The following is a 22,085-nucleotide window of genomic DNA, read 5'->3' as shown; positions in this document are numbered from 1 at the left end:
TGAATTGAATCTTCCAATCCTCAATAATTTCGCTAACTTGAATGTCAATTCAGCCCAAATAAAAAATCAGAATTACTCCATAGAAAAAGAGAACCGGAAAAAAAACAAAAACTGAAGGAAGGGAAAAAACGAGTTGGGGGAAGAGAGACCGAGAGTATTGTGAAGGTGGGAGATATATGGGGGAGAGGGATCACATGGAAGAGAGATGGGAAAGAGATAGGATAGGTGAGAGAATCTGACAGGAAGTGGGAATGGGTGAGAGGTCGTGAAGGGATTAGAGTTTGGATAGGAGAGAAACGTGGGAGAGAGAGGGGAATCCGTGAGTTTTAGAGATAATTTTAGGAAAGAGGGAGAGAGAAGACCGTGGGAGATTTGGGAAATTGAATTTAACTTATTTATTTAAATCCAGAATTCAACCCAAATTCCAAACTTAGTCAAATTCCTCTTTTTGACGATATCTTTTCATCCTGGCCCCGGATGGACCCAACCCGAAAATTAAAGTTGCACCATTTTAAATTCCGGACGACATGAGCCCAATATTGAATATTTTCTAGAAGATTCCCGATCTATTGAAATTACCATTATGCCCCTATGCTTGATTCTTCTCTCTTCTTTTCTAAACTCGAATCGGCTTGTAATAATGAAACTTCCGACATTGCATCATCTCCTTTCAACCTTGACACCAATAAGCTGCAAGTCATATACTTTAAAAAATACGGGCCGCCATCGCTTAGCTTGATAGGCATAATAGGATACTCTTGTCAAATCTTCACAAAGAGACCAAACTGCCCTTGATAAAATCGTAGAAGCTGGGCTGGTAATTCGGTTCTGGCTCACAAAGATCCAACTCTCTTGATCTTAGCCTTGGACTGCTCTCTTAGCACTTTTTAAGCTTTAAATAACCCGAGTAGCACTGTTCTAATAATTAAAAGACAATAAATAAAGGTAATAATTCGCACATAAATATGCTTATCAAATTGGTCATTTTCAGATATACCTAGTCTCACATTTGGTTTATATTGTTGTTAGATGATTTTTTTTTTACATGAGACTTTTTGTATTAGGTAAAGCACAAAACCGGCTTTCCAACAAATCCAAGATTGCTTAAATCTGATTTATTTTGAAGGAGTTATGTTCCGGTCAAACCTTATTTTGTGTGTGCGGATGCTGTCAAAATCGCTCCGAATGAAAATTTTTTTTTAGATATCAAAACAAATGAATATTTTACTGCACTTTTGGTTTTTAGCAATGTTTTGCCATATTAAGATTTATGGATTTTTTAGATTTGAGAAAAACCCCAGCATTAGAAAGTTGAAAATTTCACCTACTGCCAAAAGTTTAATTTTTATTTGGGGTTGACTTTTTATCCTTTTGGAATTTTATTTTTTAATTATTTTATTCGATTCAAATAAGGGGTATTTTCTTACTTATGAATAATATCTTACGTAAATGAAATAACAAATATAAAAACATTTACTTACAAGTAAGTGCCCGAACTTGGTTCGACACCTAAAGCGCCCTACAATAAGGCGGCAGCCGCCTAGGCACTTAGAAAATCGCCTGGATGCCTCGGCTCCGCCTTGACAACTATGACCTTCATGAGGGTAGCCATAACGTTCTGCTCCTCAAGAGGAACCCTGGGGCATTTGGCCACATTTCTATATCCATCCCCCAAATGCCACTTCAGTCTAATGCCCCCACCACCCATGATCTTTTTCCCACAATAATTGCATCGAGACATCTTGTCATTCCCATTAGGAACGCCATGCCTCTGTGCTATGTCACCCCATCTCCTACCTAAGCAACCACAGTGTACTCTTCTTGCACTGTTGCAACAAAGTTTTTCATTATTAAATTTTCTTCATGAATTAAAAATCCTATGACAAAAAGAAAGCTATTTCCTAACTACCTAACTCTTATATTTTTTTCCCTTAACTATTTTTATACTTTTTTAAAAGAACGTCCCAATGCAAGAGGCTTTCGCTACTGCAGGGTCTAGGAGGGGCAAATGTATGCAGCTTTACCCCCGCTTCGCAGAGAGGCCGTTTCCATGTTTCATACCCGCAATCTGATGGTTGCTATACCGCAACTTAACCGTTGCGTCAAAGGCTCACCCACTTATTTTTATACTTTTTTAAAATAACAATAACCTGATTAACCAATATGCAAGTATGGAACAACACATAAAGCATCTTTTTGAGTTGAAAAAAGAACAATACTTTAAAAAATTTTCAAGCTAAAACAGAATATATTTTCATATATATATTTTTTAATTTGTTTTTTTGAAATTTAAAATTTTTTTTTCTAATTTTCAAAAGTAAAAAATTATTTTTGGAAGAAAAAAGAAAACCCAAGTTTGCTACCAAAAATAGGAGAGAAAAGTCCAACTACAAGGTGTAGAAACAATCACTCCTCCATGCGCAATATGTAGAAAGCTCCAACAGTCATGCACAAGACAGAACATAGATAATCACAATAGGAAACCCTAGTTTTGCATTGTTAAAACGACTAGGGTTCCATACAAGAGCAGTACAACATATGTAAGAAGGAGAAAACCCTAATGAGACTCTCAAAATAAGAGAATGGATCAATGCTATTGATTGTCTATGTCTCTTATACCATGTAACAAATTTAAACCCAAAATAGCTAAAAAATAAATAAAGTATAATCATCAAGAAGAGAGAATAAGAGAAACAAGAGAAGGAGGAGGCAGCAAGAGAGGATACCGATTGGAGAGAAAGAAGATAAAACTCCAATTGATAGCATACATGTATTATATATAGTTATAATAGCGTCTATCTATGTCTCATATACCATGTAACAAATTTAAACCCAAAATAATTAAAAATAAATACAGTATAATCATCGAGAAGGAAGAGAGAATAAGAGAAACAAGAGAAGAAGAAGAAGGCAGCAAGAGAGGCCACCGATTGGAGAGAAAGATGATAAACTCCAATCGGTAGCACACATGTATAGTTGTAATAGACATAGTTCGAAAACTCGTTTCGTTTTGGTCTGAAATTTCAGATATTTCGGTCGAAATTTTACATTTTTTCTGGTATGTTTCGATAGGTCATTTCGGTGGGTTTAGGCCAAGTTAAGGCCTGAAACTTCATGGAAACCCTATTTTAGGATATATAAACACATTTAAATGTTCAAATTGCAAAAATAGTCACCCAAAGTGGTGCTTTGGATTTGCACCATTGATTGGCAATGTACGGTCGAACCCTAATGTATAACTTAGTTAATTACACATACACATTGTTTAAGACTTTAAGTACTAGAGGACATATTAAATTAATGATTAATAAGCAATTTAAACAAGTAAAAAACTTGGAAGTTGGAATCATAAAGTGAATGACTCATAAGTCATAACTTAAGTCATAATATTAAGTACATTAAGTCAATAACAAGTTAACAACTTAAGAAGTTGATATCAAAATGACAATATCCCCAGTAGTCCAATACAAGTCAAGTAGTCATTAAGTGACTCAAATGTTTACAAATTTTCTAATAATAACTACTCCGCTGTCTAGGATCAACCCCACCAATAGTCTGATGGAGCCGACGGGTATTGTTCTCCAAATGTAGGACAAATGAATGTCACGTCATAGTCTGGGAGAAGAAACGAGTGTAGTTATCCACAGTGGCCATGTAAACTGCATCATCAACATGCTGAAGGTAACCTATCCTAGGATATGGGTCACCAAACGGTGAAGAAGTACTACCCATTGATCCACTATGATATGATGCCTCTGGGAGCATGTACAGGTATGGGCTGTACGGCTGGTGGGTTGGGTAGGAAAAGATGTCATCCACAAAAGACGATCCACTACGTCCCTGTGAGTGGGAGTCAAATTGGGAATGGATGGAGAAGATATATGCTCCCACCCCAAGTCAACTGCCCTTCGCCATATGGATGTGAATGAGATGAACTATACTTTGATTGTGCTGGAGATGGATTGCTCTCTATATGAAAAGATGGGGCACGGAAATGCCCACTTGATCTACTATCCCTATCGCCAATACTCAATCCACCAACAGAGCCAGATAAGGTATCAGTATCCATAAGATCAGCCTGCCTACTAGTACCATGAGGACGGGACTGGCCACGACGCTGTCTTGAGTAGGTCGAGGTGGCCGGTGTGGGGGCACGTGCACCGTGGTCTGTATCTTGTGTAGCATTATCAAACTGTGTTTCTCCGGTGAATCGGAGTGCCTCTTGCTGCTCTTCTACCACATACGGGACTCGAGTTCCCTCATATGCTTGACCACCATCACCACCATCATCACCTCCATCATCACCTCCATCATTACCTCCATCATCACCATCTCCACCATCACCATGTCCATCACCACTACCATCAACACCATCATCATCTCTACGAGTCTGAGTCCGAGTCCGAGTCCGAGTCCCACCACCGCCATCGGAGGACACGGACCAATCTTCTTCCTCATCAACATTGCCACCAGTAGGCTGGAACGGTATGGGTGACGCGTCCCGTGCGTGTACCTCACCCTCTGCAGCCATAAACTCATCCCCATCAACTTCTATATGTTTGGCTATCATGGGGTCAGGCCTACCTCCAGGCTGATCTAACATTGGCTCACCTCTATCCCTCACCCAATCCACAATAGGATCTTCATCATCTGACTCCACCTGGAAAATGTCGGCGAGATCGATATTTTCCCTGATACCCTCTTGTCCCATGCGTATGTGTTGCATCTTCAACCTCAAATTGTAATGCACATACACCAAGTCAGATAGACGTTCGGAACCCAATCTATTTCTCCTCTTGGAGTGGATGAGAGAAAATGTACTCCAATTCCGTTCACAGCCAGATGCGGATCATGTCTGGGAGAGAACCTTGATTGCTATTTTTCTTAAATTCTCTACCGAACCCCCATACAGCACCCACCATTCAACTGCATTACAACAAAAGAGACATGTTATATTCATTTCAAAAGTTTCAATACATACATAATTTAAAGAATAAGATATTGAATTGAGTAATGACTAATGAGTATCGGCATCACCGCTTGTCCGGCCTTGCTCTGCAGCATCAGTTCCAAAACTTCCTAATGCATCCCCAAAAGTCTTCAACTATAATCATTTGGAAAATATTTAAAATTGGTAATGACTCATTACTATTTAGTATTGAATTAAGTAATTCCAAATGAATTATAACTTATAAGACTCACTTCATTGTTGCATATAGCTTGTAATATACTATTCGGCTCCAACTTGGCAACTACTTGTTTTACTGCTTCCATAAGACTACTATTCAACCCAAGCCTATGATTGTATTGGTACTTGGGGTTCAAATAATATGCTGAAATTGACATTACATATTGTCAATGCTTTAATAGTTAGTAAAATATCTTTCAAATTAACTTTAAAAGATGTAATTGCATAAAAAACAAACTACACTCACCAGCCTTATGCAGTGGATGCATAAGTTGATTTTCCCAGTGCTCCTTGATAATTTTGAAAAAATGTTTGCTACCTTGTGGATTCGCATTGTAAACACCTTCATTCATCAAGTCTATGATAGCATATAGATATGGCATGGTTGGTCCCTTGAGAGCAGAATCAACTATATGCAAAACCTTGACCACTGGGTCCAAAAGTTGTACCACTTTATGCAACTTTGACCAAAAGTCATCTGATGAAATGGTAGCTTGTGCTTCCCTACCACCATGGGTATTGGACCCATTCCAGTTAAACCAGTCTTTAGAAGCAAACATAGATCTATGTCCGGACTTCTTGGTCTCTATACTCTTGAGTGCAATGTAGTTGGTGGTGAATCTAGTTATGCCCGGCCTCACTAAGTCACGCCCACACTTCTCCCTCAAGAGGTTTAATGCAATCCCATGGTTGTAGACAAAGTTGGTCATTTGCCTTGCCTTTTCCACAACATGTTGTACCAATTTGATCTTTCCCATATCCTTCAACATGAGGTCTATACAATGGGCAGCACATGGAGTCCAAAACAACCAGTACTTACTGTTTTGCATCAACTTCTCACCGGCACTCTTGTAGTTGCTTCTGTTATTCGTTACAATTTGGACAACGTTCCCCACTCCTACATCATCTACCACTTCCTTCAACAGTTTGTAGATGTATTTTGCATCCTTTTTCTCCTTGGATGCATCAACAGACTTTAGAAAGACTGTTCTCCCATCCCAATACACCATAAAGTTGATGATGGACTTTCTTGTAGGACCAGTCCAACCATCACACATTATGGTCACCTCATAGCTCTCCCACATCCCCCTCATTTCATTGATGTAGTCTTAAAGCTCTCTCTTCTGTTGGGGTAAATACACATTCATGATCTCATGTGGGGTGGGCCCTTATACCCTGGGCCAGCCTCAGTAATGGAATCTATCATAGTCTGATAAAAGGGGCCTTGTGCTGTGTTTGCTAGGATGGTATTGTATAACATCCACTTAGCTATAGATTTCTTCACCATCCCCTTCAGATTTTTCCATGCTCCCTTGATTTTTGGTTGCTTGTTGCCTTTTTTTCTATAAACACCAGGTGCTTGGTGAAGTGCTGAGTCATCTCGTGGTGGTACTACTAGAGGTGGTGGAGGCGGAGCTGCCCTCGTACTCTGTGATCTCCTAAAGGGATTAGGCAACGCAAGTTGCCTACCACCTGCTCCAGATGTACCTGCTCCTCTACTACCACTAGCACCAGCTCTAGAGGTACTAGCTCCTCCACTACCACCTACTCTCTGTCTCTCCTGATCCCCATGATAAGTGGCTCTGCTCATCATCTGTGCTCGTCTCCAATCCCTAGCCTCTCGCTCAGTCTCTATATCATTAGGAACATAGACAGGATCATCACTGTCATCATCATCATCACCATGATCAACATCATCATCACCATGATCAACATCATCATCATAGCCTCCTGCTGTACACCTCACTGCATCCTCAAGTTCTACCCTTGCCTTCTCCCTCTGAGCCTTTCTGTTACTCCCCCCCTTCATGTACTCCATGACAGCCCTAGATATCTCAACAGGGACCATATGACATGAGACCACTTCAGGAGAATTCCCAGCTAGATGTTGTTTGAGTCTAGTGGCACCACCTCCCAAAAACTTCTGGTGACAGTAATTGCATTGTGTTTTTCTTTTATCCCCATCAATTGGAGTGCCGTGCAACCATGCAATGTCACCCCTAGTGTGCCTGGGTGTTCTCTCCTCCCCCTGGGCCCGGGCCGGCTACCTCTGCCCCTCCTGCCTCTGGCTCTGTTGTTTACCACGGTCCGCCATAATCGGATTAGTTTACTGTTGTATGAATAAAAGACAATTCATTAATCACTGAAGCACATCAATTCTTTTAGTTTAAGAGCACTAACACAAGTATATAACTATTTAGTATTTTTCCCCTAACCCTCATATTTTTCTCATATTTAAAAACAAATTTTTAAAATATTTTTCAAATAAATATTGGCCTAGCACAACAAAACCGAAATTATATGCAAATGGGCAGCAATAAAAAAACATGTAGAATTTACTTATAGCTATTTAGTATTTTTTCCCTAACCCTCATATTTTTCTCATATTTAAAAATATTTTTTTTAAATTTTTTTCAAATAATTATTGGCCTAGCACAACAAAGCCGAAATGATATGCAAATGGGCAGCAATTAAAAAATATGTACAATTAAAGCAAGATCGATTTTTCTATTGGATTTAAGGGTACGTTTACGATGCAGATCAGGTCAGATCTCAGATAACAGAGAAGATGAATGTGGCAGCACTAGGAGAAATGGATTTAAAACTCAGAAAGGTAATCAGAATTCGGAACTGATAGTAATAATCAGTATGAAATACCTGGACAAAGAATGCATCAGATCTAAAGCCAAGTTGGAGTTTTCTGATCAATACAGAAGCAGAATACAGAAACAGCCCAATGGAACTGATAAGTGATAAGAGGCGAGAAATTTCCGACCTTCTGTGTCTGCTAAACAATTTCTGAGTTCAATGGTTGATTGTAATTGGATGCAGGAATTTAAGAAGAAAGAATAGAGGTTGAGAATGCACCCAAAACAGATCCAAGGGAATCCACCTAAATTATAGACCACTGACCCACATGAATTTAAGAAGAATTTTTTTTAGCTTTCATTAATAAAATTGTGGCATCAAAGGTAATGCAAAATTCGTACCTGAACCCATACTTACCAAGGCGTCGCCTTGGCGACACCATGGCGATGTCATGGCATCCAGGCTCCTTGGTTGCCTTGGACCCCTTGGGCGCCATGGCAGGCGCCTTGCTGCCATGGCGGTGTCGCCTTGATTTTTGACCCTCTAAAACGCCATGGTCGCCTTCCCACCTTGATAACTATGCTCGAACCAGGGAAACCAGCGGGAGATCGATTGCAGCAGGATCAATAGAATAAAAGGAGCAAAACTGAATAACTGAAACTCTTTTTTTATTGCTATTTTCTGTTTACATACGAAGGAGAACATAAAGGATAAGGAAAGAAGAAAAAAGGGCTATAGAAGGGGGGATAGGACCAGCTATCTCAGGCCATCATCCTCTCACCCATGGTATCTCACAGTTGCCGCACCTCACAGCTTCATCAGTAGCTCTTTTCTCTTCAATCTTTGTCTCTTTTTTGTTCAGCCTCATACATGTATTTATAATAAAACAGCCCAATCCTAATCTAAGTAAGAAACTAATTAATAAAACCTATAAAATAGAAACTAGACTCTAACTAGGATTCCTAACAGAATTAGGATTCCCAATTAGAATTACAACTCAAATAGGAAACTAGATAAGTGTCTAATAAAATAACACCAAAAATCAACTCCTCTATGCCAGCAGTCCATATCAGCCCCCAAAAATAAACTTCCTCGTGGTACTGTTCACCTGAACAGTAACCCTTCCCCCCCCCCCCCCCTTTTCTCTTCCCCTCCCCTTTGCTGCTTGCAGATATATTTATAGGTTGTTGATTCAAGCCTAGGCTTGGACTATGGCTAAGAAGTTTATAATTCCTAATACAAGTATGAACATAGAGACTCTGGTTCAAATTAAAATTCCTAGAACATAAATAAACTTAAAGGAGGTAGAACTCTCATAAACTAAAAGAAACAAAAATAGGAACTAAGGGAAAAGAATAGGACTTCTATGCGGGTCCAGCTGGTTGGTGTTTGGGTGGCTGCAGGAACCATACTGGGGATCGTTCCATACTCTTTTTAGGTCCTATTGGCAGTTGCAGTTCAGTTACAGCAGAGATAAAGGCTATAATTGAGAGCTTTGAAGTATATCTCTTTCAATGGTTGGACGGATATTCATGTTAAAGGACAATCAATATTGGTGGTTGGTTGGATTAGAGAATATGATGAAGGACCTTGGAGCTATCGTGGGAAGTTTGTGCTGTTATGGAGGATGTGTTCAACAATCTGTTGGCTGAAGAATTAGCTACAGAAGCTGTTCCAAGGCAAACTCTGAATCTGGTCCTGTCCGATCCCTTAGTCTCTCTATAGGTTGCTGTGTTGGCCTTTGTATTGTTGTTGCATCATAGCATCCATTGTTCCTTGTTTTTGCCTATAATGGGCAAATTTGTTGCTGCTGTTGTTGTCATCGTTGTATCAGAGTATCTTTTGTACCTAGCCTTTCTGTTTTGGAATATAATTTATTTGTTTATTGTCAAAAAAGAAAACAAAAAAAAAAAAAAAAAAAAAAAACGAGAGTACTTATAGTAAAGTCCCCTGGCTAACCCTAATTAGCCTCTCTCTCTGGCCTTTGTTTCACTTGAGTACCTGCTGCTGCATCACTACATCTCAACCATGACATAATCTGAGAAGATATGTGATGCATATTCTTCCGCTTCAAAACATAGCACATATATGACATCTGGTTGTCAACATAATATGCTTATGGGTAAAAACTAATTAAGATAAGGCGACATGGATAATAATGAGTTGGTAAGCAAGGCTGTGTTTCGGGATAGTTTGCCTATATGAGATTGTAGAACTTGTTCTTTTTGTTTTGGTTATTTTTCTCTTACATTTTGCTGGTTGTAGTGGTGTTTTGGGTTTTTAGACAGGGTCTTTCCAGATGTTGTTGTAGTTCTACATGTTTTTTCTCGTTCTAATAAATTTAAAATTGATTGAGCTGTACTTTAACTAATTTGCATCCCCGTGGCCACATTTTTTTTTAAAAACGTCTCCCCTCATGGATGCACCTTGACATCCAATTTGCTGTTGTGTCATTATTCTTTTCCCACCTTTGTCCTGTATTTAACTCCACAACCAGGCATAATCAGAAGAATATAGGGGATGTGGTACATCTTGTAACCTTTTCTTTTTTCTCCCTATGTTATGACCACATTAGCCTTTTATACTGAACTTCATTGCCTGCAAAAACAAAAGGATACCTTTTCCTGTTATGGTGTTCTTTCCTCATTGTGCTTTTTCTCTATCAATTGCTAGATAATTTGTTTAGCCGAAAAATTGTCAAATGCTTTAATTTGATTTTTTATGTTCAATTTATGTTTATGTTGCAGATTCATCTTTCCCAGTGGATAGTAAAGTTTGGGACTTCACAAAGAGGGCATGTACTAAATTGATGAAAATTTTAGTTACAATACAGGGAAGACATCCTTATTCCTTTGGTGATAAACAAGTTCTGCCATCTATCATGGGCTTCTGTTTGAGTCAGATTACAAATCCTGAGCCAGCAATAGAACCTTTTGAACAGTTCCTTATTCAATGCATGGTCATGGTTAAGTCAATATTGGAGTGTAAAGAATACAAACCAAGTCTTACTGGGCGTGTGATGAATGAAAATGGGGTCACATTAGAGCAGATGAAGAAAAACATTTCTAGTGTTGTTGGTGACATCATTAACTCTCTTCTGTCCAGAGAACGTGTAGTACTGTTGTGCAACATATTGATTAGAAGGTAATTAAAGATTCAGTTGCTTCACTGTTTTTATATATTTACTCTGAATTTATGTCTCTTTTTTTTTTTCCCTAGAAGTTTTTCTGAACTTTGCAAATTTATGTTTGTAAGAAAAATAATGTTATTTTCTCACCTACTTCTAGATCTGAATCTTCCATTACAAACAAGGGGTGCAAGTAATTCATGGACTTCTCTATCATACAACAACAACAGCTCAGCCTTATCCCAACTAAATGGGGTCGGCTACATGGATACTTGCAAAGACAAGATATTAAAAAAAAAAGAAAAAAAGAAAAAAAGAGTGTAAAAAGGAAAGATGGAGCCTCCTCTTTGTCTGATTTCAGACCAATTTCTCTTTGCAATCTCCTTTACAAGTTCATTGGCAAAATCCTGGCAAACAGAATCCAGCTTATCCCATCCTTGGTCAGCCCCAACCAATCTGCCTTCATCTCTGGCAAAAGCATTGCGGATAACATCATCCTCTGCTCTGAAATTGTGCGTGGTTTCGACCAAAAATCCCACTCGCCCACTGCCCTTATGAAGATTGACCTTCACAAAGCTTTTGATTCCCTTAGATGGGACTTCATCTGCGATGTGCTTTCCCAGACGGGCTTTCCCCTCGCCTTCATCCGCTGGATTCTGGCTTGTATCTCCTCCCCTTCTTTCTCTGTTATCATCAACGGTTCCCCCGCGTCTTTTCCCTCTCTAAAGTTAGGATTCGCCAGGGATGCCCTCTCTCCCCTTTCCTTTTCTCTCTGGCCCTGGAAGTCCTTTCGAGGAGCATCCAAGCCAAAATGGACCTTCACCTTATCTCCACTATTCCCAAATGCAAGCACCTAAACCTTACCCACCTGGCCTTTGCGGACGATCTTATGATCTTCTCCAAAGCTTCCCCCTCTTCCATCTCTGCCATTATGTCTTCCCTTCACCTCTTCGAGAGTCTCTCTAGCTTCCGTATCAACCTCCTTAAATCCAAACTCTTCCTCTCTGGTGTCTCAGATTTCGACAGAGACTCCCTCGTCTGCCTTATGACTTTTCCTTGGGCTCGCTCCCAGTGAAATACCTGGGCCTCCCCCTTATCCCTGCTAGGCTCTCCAGTCATCATTGCACCCCCATGCTTGACAATATCTACAAGCGTCTTCAACTCTGGAAAGGCAGACTTCTTTCCTACGCGGGGAGGCTTGAATGCATTAGATCGGTTCTCCAATCTTCTTACATTTATTGGTGTGGCATCTTGGGCCTTCCTAAAACCACCATTAAAGCAATGGAAACCCTCTTTTGTGCTTTCATCTGGAAAGGGAAGGAAACCTCCAAATTCCTCCATCCAATCAGTTGGAAATCCATCTGCCTTCCTAAATCTGAAGGAGGCCTTGGTATTCACCGTATCAGTGACTCCAATACTGCGGGAATTCTGAAGCTTATTTGGAAAATCTCATCTAAGCATGAATCCATTTGGGTTCATTGGGTTTACTCCCATCTCCTAAAAAATGACTCCATTTAGACCGTCTCCATCCCTTCGGATTCCTCGTGTGTCTAGCTCAAGATCCTCCTTCTCCGCCCTTGGCGCTTAGAGCCACTATTGCTGATGGGTCCTCCATCTCCCTCTGGCTTGACCCTTGGCACCCCAATGGAGTTCTCTATAACTTCTTTGGGGCTAGAGCAATTTACTCCTCCATCATCTCTCATGGATCTTAGACCCCCCTCCCCTCTTCCCCTCATCCTTTCCCTGATCTGGAATTCCCTTCCCCCCTTCCCCTATCCTCCCCCCAACTCATGCAGACAAGGTTATTTGGCTCCCTTCCATAAACGACCTTTTTAGCTTTAGATCTGCCTGGAACTTAGTAAGGACCCAAGCCCCTACTGTCCTATGGCACAAGCTAGTCTGGTTCAAAGGTCACATCCCTCACCATAGCTTCCTAGCCTAGAGAACCCTTAACCTTTTCCTTCTAAGCCAAGCCTTCCTCCTTTACTGAAGAATCCCTGTCCCCCCCTTCTTGTATCTTCTGTTGGAGTGGTTCCGAAGACATTGACCACCTCTTCTTTGCTTGGTCCTTTACCTCTTCCATCTGGAAAAAAGCCCTTTCGTTTATCTGGCCTCGCAGTAGGAGATCCCTCCCTTTCGCTCGAGAGTGGTTTTGGTTGGTCATGACTTTCCGTGGCTGCTCTCTCTGCGACACTATTGGGAAGCTTGTGTTTGGCGCAGCTCTTTAACACATTTGGATGGAGAGGAACCTTAGGAGATGGACCTCCAACTCTCCTTCCTTTGACTTGATTAGGAATGCCATCTTTTTGGATGTCTCCTCTAAGCTTAGTTTTTTGCCTCATATGACTTTTTTGGATTCCCAAGGAACAGGCATATTGTTGCATCCTGGGGTTTAGATAGTGTTCTTTTATGGTCCCATACCCCCCCTTAGTTGGGTCTGGGGTTTGTTTCTTCCCCCCCCTCTTTGCCTCTCGCCCCCCTCGGGCTTTGGTAATAGATCTTTTGTTCACCAAAAAAAAAAAAAAGGAAAGAGCACAAACAAAAGAAAAATTTTCCGTGCTCTTTTGTTTTTTAGTGATGTTCTATCACGACAAGATTTATAGAATTTTTTAGATTTGAGAAAAACGCAAGATTAGAAAGTTGAAAATTTCACTTACTGCCAAAAATCCAGTTTTTGTTCTTGAACTGGGGGCATGACTTTTTATCCTTTTGGAATTTGACTTTACTAACTATTTTTTTTGTTCAAATGGGGGTGGGGGGGAGTATTTGCTTATTTATGAATAATATCTTTAAGTAAATGAAATAACTGTTAGAGTTTATGTAATAAGGGTACTTTAGGAACTAGTTTGTTGTCTAGTTGTCTTATATTGTATTTTCTCTTTTTACCTTTTACCTCCATAGGGAGGTGTATGTAATTCCTTACATCTTATTAGTTAAGTAATAATTATTAGTTAAGTAATAAAGCTGTGGTAGAGATGATTCTCATACACACAACATTCCACTATTTTCTCTCTCCTTTTCCATCCTTCTACTTTCATCCTTCTCCTTATTCTTGTACATTCTTTAACTTCCAACTTGGTATCAAAGCACACTTTGTTGGTTTGAGAGTCAAGTTACTTCTTGTTCTTCTTTCCTGGACTTACCGGGATGTGATGTGGGCCATGTGGCCACCAAGACACCACCTAAGACATTAGCTGCTGCCTTGGAACATGGTCTGTTTCCCCTATGTGGGCACAATAGGATTCTTATATTTGCGCTGTTTGTTTGTTATTAAGTTGCGCTGTTTGTTATTAAGGATTCTTACATTTGTTTGTTCCCTCCCCCCTTCTCTTTGGTAATGAGTTTTTTATTCATCGAAAAAGAAAAAGATCCTTTCTAGTAAACACTGGAATCATTAATGGGTCTCTTTTGGTCATTGAATGAAGTTCTGAGTATGTCTTCTGGCAGTGAGCTAAAGTAACTTCCAACATACATACTGTAGTTTTTGTATTAATCTTAAAAAGAGAATCAGTCTTTCTGCATCTTTCCACCTTCTCTTCTTTAAATTTATTGCTATTTATTACTTAAATTGATTTTACTTTGTCTTGTTCTACAGTTAAGGTTGTCTATGTGGCTAAAATATTATGGGAATCGAAAAACTAGTGCTATGAGTTTTTTAGTGAAAAGTCCAGGAGGGTTGTTAATGCATTCATATTCACCAAATTCTCTTGTTTTCTTTTGTAAAGTTGTCGATGTCATTGGTTGTCGTTTAAGTTCTGGAGTTCTGTATGCAAACTCATTTATGTGCTTTTGCTTTGGATAATGTATTTACATTGTTCTGCAGACTGCAGAGTTTGTAAACATTTGTGATGCTATAGTTTGATATTGTAGATTTTTCAACATTTTTAATCTTATTCAAGTGTTGATTGTCATAGCGCCGTTTCTAAGAGTTGTATGTATGTAACTACACTTTTAGTTCCTAGAAAGAGTTGACTTCAGAAAAACTTTTCTCAACTCAACATCTATGCTGTGTTGCTTGGATTACAGGTATTTTGTTTTGTCAGAAGGTGATTTGAAAGAGTGGTATGAAAACCCAGAGTCTTTTCATCATGAGCAGGATATGGTTCAATGGACAGAAAAACTGAGGCCATGTGCAGAAGCTCTGTATATTGTTTTGTTTGAAAACTATAGTCAAGTAAGTACATCTCTTGGTATTCTACTATTTATCCAGATGCAATCATTTCTTTAAGGGAATGTCTGCTGGGGACTGGGGTTCTAGAGCTATTTACCTGTATAAAGTTCTGGCACTCCAATGACATGCCACATGCTTTTCTTTTAGAGGATTGGGACCTATGCTAAAGAGGGTCCTGCTTTTAATATTCTATTCAACCTAGCAAAAGAAAAAGGATCAGATGAGTATTAACCATCTGAACTAATTATTGTTTTGAACTTTTTGGAACATAAATGTTTTTTGAATGTTCAGCTTTATGATAAGAAATCATGAGTCGGCATCATTTCGTACTGATTTTGTTTTACCTGATCTCTTAGGTTGGGCCAACCGACTGTGGGTCCTGATCTTCTGACCATAGAATGTGTGGCAGGTTATAAGGGTTCCGGACCTGTAAAACAGTCTCGGTGCCCAGACCGGAGTTTTTTCCATTGCTTAGAACTTTTTTTTCTTTGGATTGCATAAACAGAATGTAGTCATTTGTGATCTTTTGTGCCCTTTCAGTTGTTAGGTCCTGTGGTTGTTTCCATTCTTCAAGAAGCAATGAGTGGCTCCTCAGCTTCAGAAACTGAAATTAGTCCAGCTATGCTTCTTAAAGATGCTGCTTATGGTGCTGCTGGACATGTTTATTATGAGCTTTCGAATTACCTGAACTTCAAAGACTGGTGTGCTCTCTTAATTCTCCTTTTTGCATCTAGTAAACTTCTACCTCATTTTTTTTGTCCAAATATTGTAAAGTTGTACTTGATGTATTGATGCTGTCACAGATTTCCAAATGTACCTGCTTTTGGTGGCTACAGAAGTTTTAGAAAGTTGACTCAGCTTGAAAAAATAAAAAAATCATCGAAACTTGTGTTGCATGTACACAACTAAGGAGTTCAAAGACTAAATTAGTTTCAACAAAATTTCATAAAATTTTACCTGAGATTTTATTTCTTCTGCGAAATAATATCCTGTCCTTTGGGTTGCAGATCTGCTTTGATCAACGAAATTTCATTTATAGGATTTCCCTGAATGTTGCTTGATATTGTTTCAGTAGTTTGTAACTAAGACGTAGTTGATACCTGTAAGTAGTGCAGCAACAGTGGATGGTAAGGAGAGGAGAGGAAGGAAGAGAGAGGAGGAAGAAGAAGATTTTGTGGTAAGAGTTGGGAGAGAACTATTGATCCCTCTCCTCTGTATTCATTAACATTAACTTAAATGGAGAAATTACATCAATGCCCTTATAAAACATAACATGAACATATGTGCTTATTCCCATTACATTGACTATTCTACCTTTACAATATACTTCTAACACTCCCCCTCAAGCTGGAGAATAGATGTCATACATGCCCAGCTTGCTCAAGAGGGTATGGAACTGCAGCGAATTGATTCCTTTGGTGAACACATCAGCTAGCTGATTCCCTGTCTTCACAAAGGGAGTGCAAATGTAACCTGAGTCGATCTTTTCCTTGATGACGTGCCGATCAACCTCAACATGTTTTGCATGATCATGTTGCACCGGGTTATGAGCTATGCTAATGGCAGCCTTGATGTCATAGTACAACCGCATGGGGCCCTTAGCTTCAAACCCCATCTCTTAGACTAGCTTGTTCGACCATGGGGGTTCACAAGACTACAAGTACCATGGCTCTAAATTCTGCCTCTACATTGGATCTAGCCACCACAGATTGCTTCTTACTTTTCCAGGTAACCAGGTTCCCACCTACAAAGGTGCAATATCCTGATGTAGACCTTCTATTTGCAATGGAGCATGCCCAATCAGCATCAGTGTACCTCTCAATTTTCATATGGTTATGTCTAGAGAACAACAATCCTTTTCCAGAACTGGTCTTCAAGTACCTGAGAGTATGATACATTGCATCTAAGTGCCCACTTTTAAGTGCATGCATGAACTGACTTATTACCCCAACAACATAAGCAATATCTAGACCTGTTAGGGAGAGTTAGATCAACGTCCCCACCAATCTCGGATACTCCCATGCATCAACTCGGGGATGTCCACTGTCGTCATCTAGTTTATGATTCTGATCAACAGGTGAGTTGGCAGGTTTACAACCCAACATTTCAGTCTACTTTAGAAAGTCCAACACAAACTTTTTTCTGATAGATGTTAATGCCCTTTTTTGACATTGATACTTCAATTCCTAAGAAGTATTTTAAGGGACCAAGGTCTTTATCTCAAATTGCTGACCTAAGTAGGATCATGGAATAAGGTCTCATCGAGATCTTGGTAATATCTCGATTTTTTGAAGGTCTGAGACGAGACCTTATACGAAATAAAAAAAGATATCAACTTGACCGAGACTCCATGTCTTGGTAGAGAGCTCGGTTCGACTGGAACCAGAGCAAAACCAGTTATAAAGGCCTTTATCTTGACCGAGACCAGTAGAGATTACGATAGGTCTCGGTCATCTCGGTGGGAAAAGCTGTGGACTTTCAAAAATTGATCTCTCTTCCCATTTTTTGATGGAAAATCACCGGATTACTCCAAGAAACTCGTGGAAACATTGATCTACTACAAGATTGTAGTGATTTGAAGAAGATTGGAGGATTCCAAGGTAAGCCATGTTTCCCTAAATCTATTTTTTTGCAAAAAAATATGTTTAAATCTTGGTGGTTGGGTCTCGATTTTTTATATGTTACACAACTTCAGGCGATCTACCAGTTGATGGAGCCAGATTAATTTTTCTGTTATTATATGTAGAATAGGGCCTATTGGAGACCGCGTACGTCGTAGCCTACCAACCTAGGGTCTGAAGTCAAACTCCTATTTGGACTTTGATTTTTCAAAATCTGATAGTGTAATTATGATTATGTTTAAATGGCTCAAAATAGGCTATATACCAAGTTTCATGACCTAATTAGCCCATTGAAACCAAGCAACGAGTTCAACAAAAAAAAAATGTACCAACTCTCCGAGATCTCGGCCCAACTCGGTTTTCTGCCTTGGCGAAACCTGGTCTGGAACCGAGACCTTGAACCATGTGTAGGATTTGAGCCTCTTTATTTCCTCTTGGTCATTCCCAATTATCACAATATTATCCACTTAGACAATTAAGGCTGTAATATTACCACAACCTTGACAGATGAATAATATATGATCAACCTGACTCCGGGTGTATTTTGTCTTCAGAATAGCCTGTCTAAATCACTCAAAACCAATCCTTTGGATACTGTTAAAGACCATAGAGGGTTCTTTTAAGGCCACATACTTTACCTTGAACTGCAGTACACCTTAGGTCAGGTGGAACTTGCATATACACTTTTCCTCCACTAAGGTCCCATGGAGAAATGCATTCTTCACATCCAATTGATACAATGGCTAATCCAGGTTAGAAGCCATTGATAAAAGAACTCTTATCAAGTTGTGCTTAGCCACTGGAGGAGGCCCCTTCTTTTTGGGGATGAGGCAAAGAAAGGTCTGGTTGATGCGGGGGAGCTGATTGGGTTTGTAGAAGAAGCTCTGGATGACTTTGATGAGATCATCTTTGATAATGTCCCAGCTGGCCAAGAAAAACCCCATACTGAACCCATCAGGACAAGGGGCCCGATTAGACTTGTGGTAATGAATCATGTTAGAAGAAAGAAGAACAATCCTATAGGTTGTAATGTTTGAATATCAATTAGATCAGCCAAGCTTCTATTTATAATGAAAGCTTCAAAGGGAAAATTACCTTGCTACCCCTACTCTAACTGACTCTACTATTTAGGGTCATTAGAGAGGGGAAAAAGGTAAAAATAACAAAGGAAGAAATTACAAAGTAAAATCCCATGTATACCCCTACGGTATACACTATACAATTCAACACTCCCCCTTAAGTTGGAGCATAGATATCAATCATGCCCAACTTGGATACAAAAGGATGAAACAACTTCCCGCTCAGTCCCTTAGTGAACACATCAGCAAGCTGATCTTCAGACTTCACGAAGGGAACACAAACAAGACCACTCTCAAGCTTTTCCTTAATAAAATGTTTGTCGATCTTCACATGTTTAGTACGATCATGTTAAACTGGGTTGTGAGCTATGCTAATTGCAGCCTTGTTGTCACAGTATAGCATCATCGGAAGAGAAATAGGAACACCAATGTCTTGGAGTAATCCTCGAAGCCATAACAACTCACAAATGCCTTGGGCCATTGCACGAAATTCTGCTTCGGCGCTTGATCTAGCCACCACATTTTGCTTCTTGCTGCGCATGTAACTAGGTTGCCTCCAACAAAGGTGCAATACCCTATAACAGACTTACGGTCTAAAGAGCCACCCCAGTTAGTATCGGTATAGGCTTCAACCCTCAAGTGATCATGTGGAGATAAGAGAATTCCCTTTCTTGGGGCTGCTTTCAGGTAGCGAAGAATGCGAAGAATAGCCTCCATATGAGTGGAATAGGGATCATGCATGAACTGGCTTACCAGGTTCACAGCAAAGGCAATGTCGGGTCGTGTGTGAGATAAGTAGATCAGCTTTCCCACCAGCCTCTGATAACGACCTTTGTCAACTGGTTCCCCATTGCATTCCTTCAGCCTGGTGTTAGCTTCTAATGGAGTTTCACTTGGATGACAACCCAGTAACCCTGTCTCTGATAAAAGATCTAGGATGTATTTCCACTAGGAGAGATAGATGCCTTTTGAAGATCTGGCAACTTCAATCCCAAGAAAATTCCTTCGCTTTCCTAGATGCTTGATCTCAAATTCTCATCCGAGAAACTCCTTAAGATGATTTATCTCCTCACTGTCATTTATAGTCACAGCTATATCATCTTCATGTGCAATAAGGATTGCGACCCTGTCACCATGACGCTTGATGAACAAAGTATGATCAACATTGCTTTGTTTGAACCCCACAGAGGTCATGGCCTTATGAAATCTGCCAGACCAAGCTCTAGGAGACTGTTTGAGGCCATATAGAGCATGCTCAACTTGCAAACTTGGCCATTGGTTGTGTCCGATGAAAAGCCAGGAGGAACTTCCATGTATACTTCCTCATCAAGCTCTCTATGAAGGAAAGCATTCTTCACATCAAGTTGCTGTAGATCCCACCCTAGATTTACAACACATGATAGTAACACTCTCACTGTATTCAGCTTGGCAACTGGGGCAAAGGTCTCCTGGTAATCAATCCCATAGGTTTGAGTGAACCCTTTAGCCACTAGTCTTGCCTTATATCTGTCCACACTGCCATCAACTTTTTGCTTTAACACAAACACCCATTTGTACCCAACTGGTTTCTTTCCTGGAGGAAGAGCTACAATGTCCCAAGTGTTGTTTTTCTTTAACGCATTCATTTCTTCTACCATGGCAGCTTTCCACTTTGAATCTGCAAGAGCCTCCTGCCAATTTTGTGGAATGCTAACAGAGGAAAGAGAAGAAACAAATGTATGATAGGCAGTAGATAATGAGCCATAAGAAACAACATGAGATATGGGGTGTTGAGTGCAAGACCTAGTGCCTTACGATGAACAATAGATAAATCAAGATCAAGAGGAGGTTGAGGAGAGGAGAGATTACCAGGGGAGCATGGTTTTGGCTCAAGGGGCTCCAATTGAATAGGTTCAGGTGTTGTCATGGTAGTGATGTCAACTTGCTTGTTCTTTAACCGCTTTCGAGCAAAGGTTTTGAGGTTGGGATCATCTATCAACTTCTTTTTAACCTGAGGAGTAGGCTCCCCGTGTGTTGTAATCTTCTCAGTGTCCACAACATTGATATGGAGAAAGGGTTCCTGGACAACCACATCTTCACTAGTACTCTCCCGTTGAAGATGAGACGGAGAATAGTAGGAAACTGACTCATGAAAGATAACATCCATACTCACCATAGCACGACGAGTAGGAGGAAAGTAACACCGATAACCCTTCTGGGTGGGAGAATACCCAAGGAACATACACCGCAGCTCACGGGGTTCAAACTTGCCAGGAGAATGTGTGTCACGGACATAACAAACACAACCAAAAGTGCAGGGGGGAACAATAATAGAGGAAGATCCCTTCAATATCTCAATAGGAGATCGAGCACCCAAAAAACGAATAGGCATGAGGTTGATGAGATAAGCAGCAGTAAGGACAGCATTACTCTAGTACTGGGAAGGAACATGATGCGCAAACATGAGAGCACAAGTTACTTCCAAGAGGTGGCGGTTCTTTCTTTCAGCCACCCCGTTTTGGGCAAGGGTGTCAACATAGCTGGTTTGGTGAACAATGCCATAATCAGCTAGATATTGTTGGAACTGGCCCTTGATGTACTCAATACCATTATCACTCCTGAGAATTTTAATGGTAGCCTGCTACTGGGTCTGAACCATTTTATGAAATAGCTGAAAACAACGAAATACTTAGCTCTTATGTTGCATCATATAAACCCAAGTAAGACGAGAATGACAATCTATAAAAGTAACAAACCAACGATGGCCAGAAATGGAAGTATGACGAGAGGGACCCCACACATCAGTATGAACCAAGTTAAAAATAGCACTTCTTCTTTGATTAATAGGAGAATAAGTAGAACGAGTTTGTTTGGCCATAACACAGGCCTCATAGAAAAACTCAGTTCGATTACATTCTTGAACTAGTTTAGGAAACAAAAGAGATAAAATCCCTAAGGGGGGATGACCCAAACAACAGTGCCATTGATATAGAGTAGTGGAGAATGCAGACGAAAGCTGAGTAGGAACCGAATGAAGCTGAGAAGGCAAGGCTATTGGTTTTGAAGTGCCCTTAAGCAAGTAAAGACCACCATGTACCCTACCTAATCCAATCGTCCTCTCATGCGCCAGATCTTGGAAAACACAATGATCAAGAAAAAAAGGTTACTTTACAGTTCAAATCTCGAGTCAAGCTACTAATAGAAAGAAGATTTGTAGTAAAGTTAGGAATATGTAAGATTGAAGACAAGGTAAGGGAGGGAGAGTAGCTTATGGAGCCCTTCCCAGATACAGAAGAGAGGAATCCATTTGCTACTTGAACCTTGTCTTTAC

The 22,085-nt window shown here is 40.0% G+C and overlaps 1 protein-coding gene across 1 annotated transcript in view; it reads left to right on the top strand.

The window, feature by feature from the left end:
* LOC122671407 (importin-11) overlaps positions 1 to 22,085 on the top strand; it is a 140,422-nt gene that overhangs the window by 44,662 nt on the left and 73,675 nt on the right. The window contains exons 8-10 of the mRNA XM_043868602.1: positions 10,525 to 10,921; positions 14,931 to 15,078; positions 15,616 to 15,776. Coding sequence (XP_043724537.1) covers positions 10,525 to 10,921; positions 14,931 to 15,078; positions 15,616 to 15,776 — 706 coding nt within the window. The remainder of the gene's footprint in view (positions 1 to 10,524; positions 10,922 to 14,930; positions 15,079 to 15,615; positions 15,777 to 22,085) is intronic.

Source organism: Telopea speciosissima, chromosome 8, assembly GCF_018873765.1.
Source record: "Telopea speciosissima isolate NSW1024214 ecotype Mountain lineage chromosome 8, Tspe_v1, whole genome shotgun sequence".
Taxonomy (NCBI): Eukaryota; Viridiplantae; Streptophyta; class Magnoliopsida; order Proteales; family Proteaceae; genus Telopea; species Telopea speciosissima.
This window is presented reverse-complemented; position numbering and strand designations above follow the sequence as displayed.